General features: G+C 42.2%; 1 protein-coding gene across 2 annotated transcripts in view; it reads left to right on the top strand.

The window, feature by feature from the left end:
- The window catches only part of LOC146623109 (uncharacterized), a 68,138-nt gene that overhangs the window by 26,852 nt on the left and 24,410 nt on the right, over positions 1-16,876 (top strand). For both annotated transcript variants that reach the window (XR_014906570.1, XM_085365685.1), the window contains exon 2: positions 12,282-12,397. Coding sequence is in view for 1 of the 2 variants with exons in the window: in XM_085365685.1 (XP_085221811.1) it covers positions 12,282-12,397 (116 nt within the window). In the remaining variant the exon portion in view is untranslated. The remainder of the gene's footprint in view (positions 1-12,281; positions 12,398-16,876) is intronic.

A 16,876-nucleotide genomic window follows, 5' to 3' on the forward strand; every position in this document is an offset into this window, starting at 1 on the left:
CTTAAGGGGGGAGGAAAGTATCAGGATGAGTGAGTGCGTCCATTAACCAGCCCAGAGGTACACCTCTGGGGGGGCTAGGGGATTGGCCCTTGTACTCATGCTAAGTGTTCGTGTGTGCATATGAGTGTGTTAGAAGAACTTTAGATATCTGAAAAAAAGCATTTCAGTGCAGAAAACATCGTCTGTCTCTCTCGCTCCTTTTGTCTCTTGTGCCCAAGACATTAGAAAACTCTCCGACTTTGCTTCCTCTTTACCTCGGCTACACCGTGGTGTCTATATTCTGAGGTTATTTATGTTTTGCACCATTAAAGGGAAACTACAGTGAGGTTGTTTCACTTCCATGAAACATTAGAGACAGTCAAGAGAAGAAATAAAACTGTCAAAGCTCACAAAAACAAGCTACGCTTTGTTACGCTGACCACATTGTTTAAAACTCTCAGTACATACGCCGATCAGGCATAACATTATGACCACTGACAGATGAAGTGAATAACACTGATTATCTCTTCATCATGGATCCAGAATCTGTATCTTCCTTTTCTTGTTTAGAAACATCAGGAGCAGCTCATCATTGCTTGATGCCAACTTCCTTTTTTTCCACAGTGTGGTTTTAGAGGACAAATTCTTTGCAAGAATTAGACGTTTCCAGTGTGCTTTTACGTTACACAATTTGTGTCATTCTTCTGCTATGTGCTTGGTGGCAAGTGTAAGAGTGAGTTTGACGAGGGCCAGATTATGACAACGGGGTCAGAGGATCTCCGAAAACGGCAGCTCTTGTGGGGTGTTCCCGGTCTGCAGCGATCAGTATGTATCAAAGGTGAACCAGGACACTGTCATGAGCAGCCAAGGCTCACTGATACATGTGGGGAGCAAAGGCAGATGAGCTACTGAAGCTTTTACTGAAGGTAGCAAACGAGGGACCAACACAATATTAGGCAGGTGGTCTTAATTTTATCCCTGACCACTTTGGGTCCACCTGTCCATTCAGATAATCTGAAACCATCAAATACATTCAACTCAATCTATTTCAACTATGCTGAAATATACCACACCTAAACATTTTATTGAGAATTTTAGTTGACTGTTTATTTGGTCATCCGGTTCGTTTACGCCTCGGTGACACAGGCCTGGAGACTGACTATTTAAAACGTGTTGATTGCAACAGTAAGGCACAACCTTTACTTTGAAGGTGTTCTCCGTTTTTGGTTTGGGCTGCACTTTTTCACATTTCACTATCTCTTAGCGACTGTTTGGACTCAAGTCTGTATTCTACATGCAAACTGCTAAATCTGACCAATGCAATCACAAGGAGGCTTTCTGTGCAGCACACAGTACCTCTTCGTGGCTGCCAGCAGTTTCCAGCAACCACTCTCCAATTGCTTGTGGAATACACGTTTTTCCATAATAAAAATGGGTCAACCTCCTTCCAACTGTCTAATTTACTTTTAGCAAACAGCTATTCATTTTTATTCGTTATTTATGTATTTTAGCAATAATTGCTTTTTATGTTTTTTCCTGTTGCCTCTCTGTTAATTTATCTGTTACCTGTACTGCTCAGACAAGTTTAGGTCCTCTCAGTTTAAAACAATTGTACTCTTTGTTTCATTACATGAGCTAATTGTTGTTGTTACCTTCTGGCTACTGCAGAGGTAACTCCTACATGGTACTTGTACCCGTACTTAGCAGTCGCAGCCTTTGCAACTCTTGGTTTGTAAAGCTCAAGCTGAGACACTCATGTGGTAATTTATCAGACTTGTCAAAACTCCCCGAGAGCCAATGAAGATATTTCAAAGCTGTTTTCACAGGCCGAATGGTTCTCCCCATGTTGTGTGACTTTGGCAAGATAAATCGATGGAAACCCCCTTTTGGATTGATTTCCAGCTTGTCTGCAGACATTCAGGCAGTTTCCATGTATTCAATTACGCTACATAAATCACGCTGTAGTAACATTGCATTCAGTGAGACAGCCGGCCTACCGAAGAAAACATTCAGTCACCTTAATCCTTGAGTCAGCGTTGCTTCATCATGTAGCGATGCAGCTACGAAATGGAAGAATTTGGGAAAACTCCTTGTTTGTTTATGCGTTCAAGGACTTGTCGGGGAACTCCAGTCTCGGATGCCAAACAACAGCCATTTTAGTACAAATAACTACAGTATCACAGTTACGTGATGTAGATATTTCCGTATTGTTTCTTGACTCCTCTGATTGCATTTATTTTGACCCATGTTCCTTTCATAAATTCTATTCTTTTGCTGCCACACACTTTCCTTTGAAAAGACAAAAGATCATTTATAGCATCTAGTTTTACAGAAAGTGTGAGAGCGTAGTTTTCCCTCCTACTTAAAAATAAATGAAATGTCTCCAGGAAATTGATCTACAAAATCAGTGGTATTCCTCGCAAGCTACTAAGGCACAGTGTGGTCCTTTAACTGGCAGAAGGGCTCTGTTAATATTTCACAATTTTCTGTGAAAAATGAAAACAGACTGGGTGACGCCTACAGTATGTTTCATTAGTGATGCTGCATGAGAACGAGCCTAATTTCCCCGCGAGCACGGGTTGTTTCTGGAGTCGTACAGTCAATCTAGGACCATTTTTCCCCTTTTTTGTCTCTGGTCATACAGCAGATAGGTTTGTGGTCCAGTGATCAAGGTAACGACAATATCACCCACTCATGTCTCACTTGCTAGTTTCATCCTGTTACCATGTGATGTAAATGGAAGTGAAAACACCCACCTCTTTTCTTAGTGCCATGACAGTCATATGACATCAGTACTACAATGACACAGCTTTATTATCACCTGAGTATCCTGTGGGATATCACAGAAACTTGAAAGGTGCTGTTTGATCAGCAAGTGATGGCAGTTAAACCAGTCTGTGGGTGCAGTCGTGTATATGGTGTAGTTGAAATAGAAGTCATTTTACATTTGGCTGTTGCGTGTGAGCTGTGGACTTTCTACTATGTTCTGTCTTCACACCTTTGTTGTAGAGTAGAGCGTAGCTTTGTTTTTTCGGTTGCATGTCTCCACGTTGGAAGAACTTTACCTGCAAGAGGCGATTGCGTAATTTTAAATTAAAACTCACACATTTCATCAGACTCACCAGCATGCACAGTGTGGGTGTTTGTGGCAAGGAAGTGTGCACTTTCACTGGTTTTTCTCATTTGTCTTTGTGCGTACGTGTGTGTCTCTCTGTGCGTGTGTGTCTTTGTGCATGCCTCTATATGTCTATGTGCTAATCCTGGAAAGAGAAGTGGACACTTCCGCTCTTCTAAAAATAGATCTTCACTTCCTCTGTCTGACACGTCACACACACATACACACACAAGTAACCAAACAATTTCCTTATCTGGTATTACGTGGTAAGCATGTTGCGGGTGTGTTTTATGTGTGTAAGTGGAAAGCGGATGGTCTAATGGCACAACGTGTGGGCTGGGAAACAGCTGGCGACTCCAGTTGAGGCTCATGGATGCGCTGGGCGCTCATGTTACGAGGGTTTACGGTGGATGTTTGTAACTTATAGCGCATATTGTATTGGTGCATGTGTGTATTTGTGCGTGTGTCACATTGCAAGTGAAAAAGTGAGAGCTGGAAAGCAGTGTCTCACCACGTGACGTAGGTTTCTGGTGTTTTCCAAACCAAGGAAGTGGAACCAGCAGTGACGAGGATGTGATGTCACAGTCAGGCTTTCTTTCTTACTCGAGCCGCGGCCTCCCATCTCACGCTGCTCTTTTGTCATTTTCTTTTTGTCTGTGCCGTATATTTCCATCTCTTTGTGTCTGTCTCTGTACTGTATCTGTCTCTTTCTGCCACTTGTCTGTTTCTCTCCCTGTCTTTATCTCTTCTTTCCCCTCTTGTTGCGCTGCAGGGGAGTAGGCGTTTGCCGGCTTTTTTTTATGAATGGGATGCGTTGTTTACTCTCTGAGAGCTATTTCTGTGCCGATGATGAACACAAACTGTGACCACACTTCCTGTTCTGTTGCCTTCCTTTCTCTGATTGGCTAAGGTTCCCCTCTCAATGGCAACGGATTTGAGGTAGCAGTGAATGTGTGCTTTTTTTGTAGGAGTACAGTTTGTGCATGCGTATATGCACGTGGGCCAGAGTGTTGAGGGGTCTTTGTAGGCTTCTTTTCAGTGATAATTGATAAAAACATCCTGTTTCCAACAGAGAGACAGAGAGAGTAATTTTTTTCCAAATGATGTCAGTGCAGCCCACGCTAAAAAGAACAAATTTATATTTAAAAGTGTGACTGTAGCCCTTCTGTCAAGAACATTTTTTGCAAAAATAAATAACATATACAAAGATTAAGATGCTGTTGATTCATTGCTTTTCCCCTTTGCTATCCTTACTTGTCAATTAGACGTCTCTGTGACAAATCCGTTTTTTTTTTGTTTTTTTTTTAATGAAAATGTAGATTGACCTAAATGTAGTCATTTAAGTCACCCTTTATTTCTTGCTTCTTCATATTTTCCTGGGATAATGGGTGCATTATCCCAGCATATGTCTCAAAACAAGAAATGGGTGCACAAGTCCTGAGATTTAAGGAAGTGTATGTATATATTTGGGCCTATATGTGTACTTTTGACCCTGTGTGGATTAGAGAAAATCCAAAATAAATTCAAACAGTTCAAATAACTCAAGAAGGGTCAGCCTGTGAAGTATAGAAACACTGGACTGGATTTTTATTTGTTATTATTATTATTTTTTTTACAATTTTAAAGCAAAGCAATGAAAATTGACACTTTAAATTTACAGTTGGGAAGACAAACCTCATCTGTTTTTACTTTCTCAGAGTTCAGTGTAGAGTACAGACATCCCCACTACATGGGGAACCTCTGTTTGTTAAACCCGTTAACACTGACCTATGAGTATTTGCAGTCATATTGTTAACTAATAAAGCCAAGTGCTGTCCTGTCTCTCATTACCCATGTACTCTAAATTCACACATGTATGTGTGAGTGCTGTGCTTGTGTGTGTGGTCTAGGTGGGAGAAGGTTTTTGATGTGTGAATAAGCCGGGCTTGCAGCGGTGTGAGAGGCTGCAAGTGTCACACTGACCTCGAATTGCTCCGCTTTTAAAGTGACTTTGCTGAAATGCAATGCCAAGAAAGGCTTTCCCACAGGTTTGAATACGTCGCTGCACTGTGCCTTTTCGTGGGCTGTGCTGATGAAAGATGATTGTTTAATTAGCATTCCGCAAAGGATCAGTGGTAACAAGCCACATAAATCTCTAAAAATCATAAACACTCTCATGAGCACAGACGTGTGTAAATCTCTCAGTATTCTAACCGCTGCCCTCTTCTGCACGCTGTTCTGTGACTCATTTAATCACAGTATGTTCTGTTGTGAGCAAACACTCTTTCTGTGTGTGACCTGACAGATTAGAGACAGATTACTGTATTGCTGTGTCAACACTCTTGTTAGACAATATAACTAATTATGCTGTGGGATGACATTTCAAATGGTAGGTTCACTGAAACTACACAAGCATGTACATGTGAATTATTTTATGCTTGTTTCTGAGATTTCTCCCCCCCCCCCCCCCCCCCCCCCCAAAAGAGCTCCTATTAATTATTGTCGTGCCAGTTGCACAGTTCCCCCAATATACAACAACAAACACTGTAAGCTATTAAAATGTTGATGATGATTTGTGACAGGATAGCAGCATGAGTCACCTGCTGCGATGTATGGTTTGTTGATGGTGGCAAAAAGTCAGGAGGCCGAGCTGAAGGTGGCAGAGTTAAAAATGTTACGGCTTTCACTGGGAGTGACCAGAATGGGGAAAATTAGAAATGACAAGGCTAATATGTCTTGGACATGTGCAGAGAAGGTGGACTGAGGATTTTGGTCCAGTGTATCCATGTAGAATATTAAGATGTTGATGATGGCGCAGCTGGAGCAGTGCCATGCACTTAGGGGTGGAGCATTCAGGGTGTCCATCCATCGAAACGTGTGGGGATACGGTTCTTCCAGCCCTGCCTCATTTTTATCATAAACATGTTAAAGCAGGATGTCAGGAGGATAAACTTCACTACCTCCCTACTCTGCCCTCTATCCCTGACACTCACTTACACGTGATATCAATGCATTTGATTCTTTTAGTGATGCTTACTGTCTTTGGCACTTTACTGCAACCATCTGCACTACTGTCACACTTGCTGCTGTTGGCCATTTGCACTGATGTCCATTTACGTCTCACAAGCTGCTCTGTCCACGTACATCTCTGTTACTGTATTTGCAGTACTGCCACTGTTGTACATAGGTTTGATTTTTATAAATTGCCTTGAGTGTCCTTTGATCTTATTTTCATTTTCTCACGTCTTCTTTTATATCAAAGTGAAAGAGAAACAGTATTTGGAGTCTCCTGTATTTCTTTTATGTATATAAAAATATTCAGATTTTTAAATCTCAAGTAGTTCATCACGCATTGTTCTTCTAGCCAATTAGAAATTGCACTTATATGGTGGTTTTGCATTGTTTACAAGTGCTTTAGCTTGGCTCCCGTCTTGGTGTTCACCAGAAGCAGACCACACATTGTAGTCATCTACTGCTGTTCTCAATAAAAAGAAGCTCAATTTAGCGTTTATTACAGTTTACCCCTCTCTGTCACTTGACACCATCAATTCAATTCAATTCAATTCAATTCAATTTTATTTATATAGCGCCAAATCACAACATAAGTCGCCTCAAGGTGCTTCATAGATACAGAGAAAAACCCAACAATCATATGACCCCCTATGAGCAAGCACTTTGGCAACAGTGGGAAGGAAAAACTCCCTTTTAACAGGAAGAAACCTCCGGCAGAACCAGGCTCAGGGAGGGGCGGCCATCTGCTGCGACCGGTTGGGGTGAGAGAAGGAAGACAGGATAAAAGACATGCTGTGGAAGAGAGACAGAGGTTAATAACAGATATTTATTCAATGCAGAGAGGTCTGTTAATACATAGTGAGTAAGAAAGGTGACTGGAAAGGAAAAACTCAGTGCATCATGGGAATCCCCCGGCAGCCTATGTCTATTGCAGCATAACTAAGGGAGGATTCAGGGTCACCTGGTCCAGCCCTAACTATATGCTTTGGCAAAAAGGAAAGTTTTAAGCCTAATCTTAAAAGTAGAGATAGTGTCTGTCTCCCGAATCCAAACTGGAAGCTGGTTCCACAGAAGAGGGGCCTGAAAACTGAAGGCTCTCCCTCCCATTCTACTTTTAAATACTCTAGGAACAACAAGTAGGCCTGCAGAGCAAGAGCGAAGTGCTCTAATAGGGTGATATGGTACTACAAGGTCATTAAGATAAGATGGGGCCTGATTATTTAAGACCTTGTATGTGAGGAGCAGGATTTTGAATTCAATTCTGGATTTAACAGGAAGCCAATGAAGGGAAGCCAAAACAGGAGAAATATGCTCTCTCTTTCTAGTCCCTGTCAGTACTCTTGCTGCAGCATTTTGGATTAGCTGAAGGCTTTTCAGTGAGTTTTTTGGACATCTTGATAATAATGAATTACAGTAGTCCAGCCTGGAAGTAATAAATGCATGAACTAGTTTTTCAGCGTCACTCTGAGACAGGATATTTCTAATTTTAGAGATGTTGCGCAAATGGAAGAAAGCAGTCTTACATATTTGTTTAATATGTGCATTGAAGGACATATCCTGGTCAAAAATGACTCCAAGGTTCCTCACAGCGTTACTGGAGGCCAAGGTAATGCCATCCAGAGTAAGAATCTGCTTAGATACCATATTTCTAAGATTTTCAGGGCCGAGTACAATAACCTCAGTTTTATCTGAATTAAGAAGCAGAAAGTTAGCGGCCATCCAGGTCTTTATGTCTTTAAGACATTCCTGCAGTTTAACTAATTGGTGTGTGTTATCTGGCTTCATGGACAGATAGAGCTGGGTGTCATCTGCATAGCAGTGAAAATGTATGCTATGTCTTCTAATGATGCTGCCTAAGGGAAGCATGCATATTGTAAACAGAATTGGTCCTAGCATGGAACCCTGTGGAACTCCATAATTAACCTCAGTGTGTGAAGAGGACTCTCCATTTACATGCACAAATTGGAGTCTATTAGATAGATATGATACAAACCACAAACCACCGTTGCCTCTCTGGTGGTCCACTACAGTACCTGTAATACCTACAGCATGTTCTAATCGCTCTAATAGGATATTATGGTCGACAGTATCGAATGCTGCACTAAGGTCTAGCAGGACAAGCACAGAGATGAGTCCACTGTCAGAGGCCATAAGAAGATCATTTGTAACCTTCACTAAAGCTGTTTCTGTGCTGTGATGAGCTCTGAAACCTGACTGAAACTCTTCAAATAAACCATTCCTCTGCAGATGATCTGTTAGCTGTTTGACAACTACTCTTTCAAGGATTTTTGATATGAAAGGAAGGTTGGAGATTGGCCTATAATTAGCTAAGACTGCTGGGTCTAGAGATGGCTTTTTGAGTAAAGGTTTAACTACAGCTAGCTTGAAGGCCTGTGGTACATAGCCGATTATTAGAGATAGGTTGATCATATTTAAGATCGAAGAATTAATTAATGGCAGGACTTCTTTGTGCAGTTTTGTAGGAATGGGGTCTAAAAGACACGTTGATGGTTTGGAGGAAGTAATTATTGAAGTTAACTCAGAAAGATCAATTAGAGAAAAAGAGTCTAACTTAACATCAATGGTACTAAGAGTAGCTGTAGATAATATTACATCTGTGGGATGATTGTTGGTAATTTTCAACTGAAGATTTAACCATTTCACCAGCTAGCCAACCATTTGCTAACCACCTGGTATAATAGTGTTGACTGACTGACAGCAGGCATACACTCACTGGCATAATGAGTCTTACATATCAGAAATACCAGTCACCTAAAGTGCCCAGGAGGCAGGATCACAAAGTTGGGTTGTTTTAATAGTTATAAGCTTCATAAGCATTTGGATTGTGATAAAATTTTTGTAATTTTGCCCCTTTACACTGTCATGATTGATTTTAAAGCAAACAATCAAGATGTGGTTGAACCGAATCAGCTCCAGATGTTTTGTCCTGCTCAATTTGTCACAAAATATGAGGAAAAGGGTTCTTGACAGTCAATTATCTCTTTTCTTTTAAGCATCTAAAAATGGGGGAACTGTCCGTAATTCCTTCAGTTTAACACAATATCTCTTCAGCCTTACTGCCCCTTCAATCAAAGCTGGAAATCTGCACTTCAGTCACATCTTGATTGCTTGTACGGCAATTATTGCTTGGTTTGCTTATATTGCTTGGATTTCAGGATAAGGGTTGCATTCATTTAGCTTTGCTGTTCATTTGCAATAGGAAACAACTGCTGTACAGCAATAAAAAATATTTCATTCCATATTTCCACCGTAACATTTTTAAAATGCCTAGAAAAGCTAGGCAATTGTGCAATTTCTGTTTAAATAAATGCCACGTCTGAATCTGGTATCTATCTCTTATAATATAATATATCCACACGATGCGATCATATGAAGTCACGGACTCAAATTTGACCCAACCTGGTGTAAATCACTATTTTTGTTACAAACACACAAAGGCAAGTAGTGTAGTGTAGTGTAGCAACCATGCAGATAATTAATAGGAACATTTTTGTAGCAAGACTCACTCTTGTATCTCTTGCCTGTTAACTTTCATAACTGGCTGCTGATGTGTTGACTTTTTTAAGCACAATATGTACTCTCATACCTGCTAAATACATGAAACAAGTGTTTAAATGCTTTGTTGGGTATAAATAGCTTAATATGAATAAAAATAACAAGCTGTTCCCAAGCTAGTTCTCCAGTCTGTGTCCCACTCAGTCCATTCATTTTCATTTTATTTGCCAAAATACACTATCGACAACTTTGCCAGCCTGATTTTTGTGTTTGTAAGAGTCTGAATATTGTGTTTGAACTGCTCTAAGGACATCCAGTTGGAGTGTTTCTCCTCCAGTGCTCTTTCCGGTTGAGGAACGGTAGTTTTTCTGTCGATGGGGCTTATGGATTGGCACATTCAGCATCCCTACCCCCGCTCACTCGCCCACACATGCAAAATAACAAACTAGGTTTAGACTTTGTTTCACTGGTCAGGTGACAGAAAGGGGACTTTTTGAGTTCAATCTGTGTAAACTGTAAAACTGTAAAAACTGACAATAGTCAAATCATATTGTGTTTTGACTTAAGTATGCACAATTTTGAGATCTTGCAGATGCAGATGAACTGCTTTGTATTTTATACCAGGATGCGGTTTTGGAGTGTTTCCCACTCAGTGCATGATCTCATCCAGTGGTAGGTAGGCTTGCAGTTACTGATAGCTTCTTTTCTAAACATTACATTGTAATAATTGCTAGTAGGATAGACAGACTATTTTGTGTTGTTGTTTAAACATCACAGATCCAAATAAACGTTTCATATACGGCATAAATGAGAAAGTGAAGGAAGCTGTGCCTGACGCCTGTGGCCCGGCTGGGCCCCTTCTGAGGGGTGGGGTGCCCTCTGGCCTCTGGGCCTGAGGTTCGGTCCTCTCTGGCAAAGCTGGCTGCCGGCTAAGCCCGCGGGCACGTCACTGCAACCCCCTCTGGCCTCTGCTCCGTGGCTGCTGGGTGACCTCTCGTTTGGGGCTCTCCTCAGCTCTTCCCAGGAGGGTGGCACCGTTGCCTCTGTGGTGGTCCTCCGTGGGTCCTCGTACTCTGGGGCTTCTGGATGTCTGGGGCCTGGATCTCCTCCATACCTGCTTCATGCGCTGAGGGACGGGGCTATGGCTCCCCACACTCCCTAGCAGATCGTTACATGGAGAAACCTTTAGAATACACATTGTGCGCTGTCGATCTTGTTTGCTGCACAATAACATGTAATATTTAGTATCTACCGTTATCTACTGTTAGCTAGTTTATTGAGATGGTGTTGTATTTGTTATGTTGCTCTTTTTTGTTTGTTTTCTCTTCTGTTTTTCTTATCTCCATACAGGTGATCAAGGTGTTTTGTTTGTTTATCTTTTTTTTCTTCCCCCCTTACTCACCATCTCTTCTCCCCTTTATTTTTTTCTCTCCCTCTCTTTCTTTCGATCTTTCTCCCTGTCCTATACCCCAGTCATGTCTGTCCCATCTGTAACAACCAAAAATCAAATCAAATAAATACATAATTTAAAAAAAAACAAAAAAACCCAATATAGACATTTTTGGTCATATACACAGATATCTGAAAGTGAAATTTTCCATAGAAGTCTGCAGTCAGGTGAAAAACTACACATGCAATGCACGCCCTTATTGCTTCCATAGGAATTAGGAGGGTAAGTAGATTTGCAGGCCTCAGTTAGCTTGTTAAATGTTAAAGTTCATGAAAGTACACTTAGAAGACTGAACAAGTTTGGCTTGTTTGGAAGGGTTGCTGGGAGAAAGCCTCTTCTCTCTCAAAACAACATGACAGCACAAGACTTCTGGCTCAGATGAGACCAAAGTTGAGACGTTTGGCAATAACGGAAACACCAGCACAATCACCTCATACCAGCTTTCAAACACAGCAGTGAAGGTGTGATGATTTTAACTTGTCTTGCAGCCACAGGACCTAGTCACCTTGCAGCCATTAAACATGAGCTCCTCTGTATACCAAAGTATTTTAGAGTCAAAGTTGAAGTTGTCTGCGAGCTGAAGCCAAACTGGGCCATGCAACAGGACAATGATTGCAAGCACAGCTGCAAATCTACAACAGAATGGCTGGAAAACAAAAAGAATCAAGGTGCAATGGCCTCAACCTGATTGAAACGCTGCGGTGGGATGTTAGAAAGCTGTCCAGAAAGCAACACTGTAAAGAAGAGTGGGGCAAAATTTGTTCACCACAATATGAGAGCTGAATAAAATCATTTAGAAAATGATTAGTTCAAGTATTTAACAGCTAAAAGCGGTTCTACAAGCTGCTGAATCATCTGATGTGCTCATGTTCACAGAACTGCATAGAGACCTGTGAAAACTGTGGCAACTGGGAGGCACCAGTTGACCAAACATGACTTTGAACAGAGCGCTTAGGTCACTGGTTCTAAAATTGTTCAAATTTAAAATTCTTACACTTTGTCTAAAAATTTTTACATTCCCAAATTAGATGCTGTTATCGGGTGCATTAACAGTTGTTTCTTGTGGCTGTCCTGATTGCACTGATTAAGCAGTATAGAGTAAAGACTTATTACGAGCCCTGCTCAGTTGGATATTGTCAGGTAATGCCCGTCTTTTCCTCCCCTGTGCTTCCACCTCTCGCTCAATGACGTCACGTGTTGCTGATGGAATCTCCTGCCTGACGTTTCCAGGTGATAAGGAACAAAACCTGCCACTGGGTCACAGTGGTGACCGGATGGCTCTCTTAGAGAATGACGTCACACGCGCGTCTAACTCCATCAGCTTTACTATACACACCTGGGACACGGTAAGCTGGGGAAACCCTCTCTCTCTCTCTCTCTCTCTCACACACACACTCACACACACACACACACACACACACACACACAGAGTCACACTCACTAATCCAATTAGGACAGTAGTTAGTGGCAGCCTGGGCTCTTGGACACTTATTACCGGATGGATAGGCCAGGCAATCCCTGTGTTTACCAACGGTAAGGTGCTTAAATGGCTCTGTGCCATCACATTAGGAGGACACCTCATACGCATAAAGGATCCCCCTGCTATTTTTGTGGACATACACGCTGCCTACCCGGTGAGTCAACAAAGATGAGGAAGAAGCCAAGAAGCAACTTCCACTCAGTCAGCAGAGTTACAGAGAGGGAGCTGAAAAGCTTAGCCAGAGTAAGAGACTTTCCCCTACGCACAGGCCTGTCTCCACAAAACTCCTGATTACATGCCAGGAATAGTCACGGACATATAAACACTGGAAATTATTAACAAGAACGGAGAACAATGAACGGATGGAAGACCTTGGGATGCTGCTCTCACCTACCAAACATGCACTCATTTTTCCATGTGCTGCAAAACCATTGATACCATTTGTAGTGTGTGTGTGTGTGTGTGTGTGTGTGCGCGTGTGTGTGTGTGTGTGTATGTATATTTTCTGAGAGGCTCTTCATTAAACAACACACCAGAATGAGGCACACTCCAAACAAGGCCACGAGTCTATTCAGAGGCTCTTACCAAACACTCGCTGTGTAGTGAGGCACTGCAGAGTTGTTATATTCTCTTTTATTTGTCAGGGCAAACACACACACACACACATTTTATCAGCAACTGTCTCATGCGGTATTATTAGGTGGAATGGCATTTTAACGCAGTGAACCTTTGCTGTGGTAGTTAAAATCATGCACTCATATTTATATTATATGTAAACGAGCCAAAAAAAGAAAACTCTTCCTTTCGGTGGGAGGAAATGAAAAGGTGACGGAGCGAAAGGGAGTTGTGTCTGTCATGTGTCATGTCAGGCCCTCCCTTATGCTAATGCACTATTCATCTGTGTCATAGAACGATAATGACTCTCAGCGCCGAGAGCCTCCCTGGAGCACTCGTGCAGAGTGAAGCCCGGCCGTCCACTCCACTGTCAGCCTCTCAGTCTGCGTCTGTCTCTCGGTCCATTTTTCTGTTTTTCGTTTGTCTGTCTGTGTCTGTTTCAGCGCTTTCCAAATCCTACCTGTCTGCCTGTTTGTCTCTCTGCGCTTCTTTCTGTCTATTTCTTTGGTTTTGGTCTCAGTGTTGACCCGCTTATCTCGTTCCTTCTTTTTCTTTTATATCTATGTTGTCTCTCTTTTTAAAATGGGGAATCGTTACATTTAAAGTTGAGCAAATGAAAAAAAATGTATACGAGTGCTATTGTGTTACACATCCTTAAAAAGAAACAAATCTAATCTAAGACAAACCTATACAACAATTTGAAAGTAAGACATTTTTAAGGCACATTTTGGGTTATGTTTAAGAGTTTCTTTCATTTTCTTGCAGCAACAAAACAACTTTTGGGGGAAGATAAACAAAATAAATAACTAAGAAATGTAATAATTGCACTTATTTAGGGATAAAGCTAAAAAAAGAAAAAGGCAGTCATCCTGTGGTGAAAAATGTATGTCTGTTTGTGTTGAGTATCTCATCCAGTGTTTTCCAGGCAGGCAGGCATATGCTACGCCTTTGTCCAGTGTGAGCGAACGGCCAGTTTGACATCGACAGCAAACGGAGAGACTGAGGTTTCAGCTGGAGGGGATGTGGGGTGGGGGGGGATAGCACATAGCCCTGGGGAGGTTTGACGATGTACAATGCGTGTGTGTGTGTGTGTGTGTGTGTGTGTGTGTGTGTCTGCCTGAGGTGAACTAAGGATGTTGATGCTGATGTCTTCTGACGGACTCGCACACAGACACAGACTCTGCCTGTGACTCACAGACGAGATGCACGTATCCCCCGTGGGACGGCCCGAGGAACATGCGCGCGCACACACACACACACACACACACACAGTGACACACAGGCGTACATATGCTTGCCAGGTTAGATATCTGCTGGAGCCACTCATGGATCTTGTTCTCGCAGGAGAAAGGGGATCGAGCGAGGAGGAGGAGTGTGGGATTGTCGGGATGTTTGGCTGCAGTTCTTCAGAGGTGAAAGCTACATTTGAAGCTTCTCACTGTGTCATTTTTCTTTCCCTCGCCCCGTTAGTGTGTTTCTGTGTGAAATTAGATTTGGACTTCTTGGGGGTTTCTTGCTCACCTCTGGCTCACCCTTACATTGGCGTAAATGTGTGTCAGCACAATGTTCTGTTCTGTTCCTTCCTATAGTGTGGGCTATGAATGGTCCTTATTGAGCGGCTGTGGGAGTTTGAGGGAGTTTTCTGGGTGCTTGGTTGAGTTGTCTCAGGGCACTGACTGCAGAAAGTTTAGGACAGCGACCGGAGGGTGCGGGCTTGATAAAGACGGATGATGAGGCTAGATGAGGATAAACGAGATGGCGCTCAAGTCGTAGCTCTGAGCCAGAGACTTTGCCTCATTCTTTCCTTGAGTCACTGCACATAATCAGACATTAAAACATGAGTAAAACACTTACTGTTGCTTTAACATGGATGAGCACCCTCACATGCATACACGGACATGGCTGTAAATACACATTACAAAAAAACAAAAAACAGGCAGAAACACACAGTCTTATACGTCCATACAGAAGATCCAGAAAAGAGCTGAAGGGTTAATATGAGCTATGCATGTGACGCCAACCGTATGCTCGTTATAATAGTGCTTGGAGCCTCCAAGTGACAGATATCACACACACAAATACACACAGTAGATGATCACTAGGTCATTTTGAGATCCAAGCATTCATCACAAGCCACTGCCCATTTATTAAGGAAAAAGGATATGACCTCAATATTGGTGCAGTTCTGTCGGTTAGTTTGTTTACTTCACTGTACACTTGTTCAAATCTCAAGGAGGAAGCCATGAATTTTGTAGGCTCCCAATGCAGTCGAGAGACAATTTGAGGTGGTATTATCACAGATATTAGATAGTCGGCAGTGGAGAAAGAGCAGAAATGACTGAAGGTTCTCATTGTGACTGTAAATCTAATACAATTGTGGCCATCTCTTCATCCTGTTCAAATGCTTTCAGTAGGCTGCCAGCTATTCATATCTAAATGTGCCTATTGTTCCTCATTGGCTGCTGTAGGTGAGCTGTGGGAACTGCTGACTGGGGAATTCTTTCCAGTTCATTCTGGATCTGAAAATGTATGTTTGTGGGGGTTTTTTAATATTAAAAAGAAAAAAAAGAACAGGAAAAAAAATACTTTGACGTTAAAAATGACAGAGTCAAGGACGTGACGGTCTGTGAATATGAGGCATATTTTAATTTTGCCCTTTTGTCGGAATTTGACAAATGGACACGTAAAAACAAACAAACATGTAAAATAACTGTGGTGTGTTTGGTATGTGCGCACAAGTGATGGAGTGTGTCCTGGTGAACATAACGGCGCATCTAAACCTCATTATTGTCCCACAAGCTGTGCCTCTGTGGTCTGAAGGTCTGAAAAGGTGAAAATATCCAGTGAGCAGCAGTTCTCTGGGTGACGTCAGTGGTCAGAGGAGAATGATTCCAGCTGTCAACAGTAACTCAAATGACCACTTGTTACAGCCATAATATGAAGAAGAGCATCTCTGAACACAAAATAGACGGGATACTGCAGCAGAAGACCACACCAGGAGCTAAAAACAAGAAACTAGGATACAGTTTATACAAGCTCACAAAAACTGGAAGACAGAAGATTGGAAAAACATTGCTTGGCCTGGTGATTTTCAATTTATGCTGTGACATTAGATGGTAGGGTCACAACATGATGGAAAAAATAAAAAAGTATAGATCCATCCTATCAGTGGTTAAGGCTGCTGCTGGTGGTTTCGTGGCACACTTTCCCTTACCATCTTCGGTAGGTTTCGTAAACATGACACTGTCCTCAAATGGCTTCCCCGTTCACCAGATCTCAATCCAACAGAACACCTTCGGGATCTCGTTGATCAGGAGATTCACTTCATGGATGTGTAGCTGAGAAATCTGCAGCAAATATGTGACGCTATCATGTCATTATGGGGCAAAATCTCTGAGGAGTGTTTCCAGCACCTTGTTGAATCTGCGTCAAGAATCCCTCTGATAATTTTGTGAAGAATAGTTCTGGAGGGCCCGGTGGCACTGACAGAGGCGAGGCTGCCGGACCCAGTGTCCGGCAGCCTCGCCTCTGTCAGTGCGCCCCAGAGCAGCTGTGGCTACAATGTAGCTTCCATCACCAGTGTGTGAATGTGTGTGTGAATGGGTGGATGACTGTATGTAGTGTAAAGCGCTTTGGGGTCCATAGGGACTAAGTAAAGCGCTATACAAATACAGGCCATTTACTAAACTGGAATCATACCCAGTGCTAGCAAGGTGCACACAATGAAGTA

The sequence above is a fragment of the Diplotaxodon limnothrissa genome, linkage group LG11, assembly GCF_057381915.1.
Source record: "Diplotaxodon limnothrissa isolate DT_005_m linkage group LG11, D_limnothrissa_male_GT1.1, whole genome shotgun sequence".
NCBI classification, from domain to species: Eukaryota; Metazoa; Chordata; class Actinopteri; order Cichliformes; family Cichlidae; genus Diplotaxodon; species Diplotaxodon limnothrissa.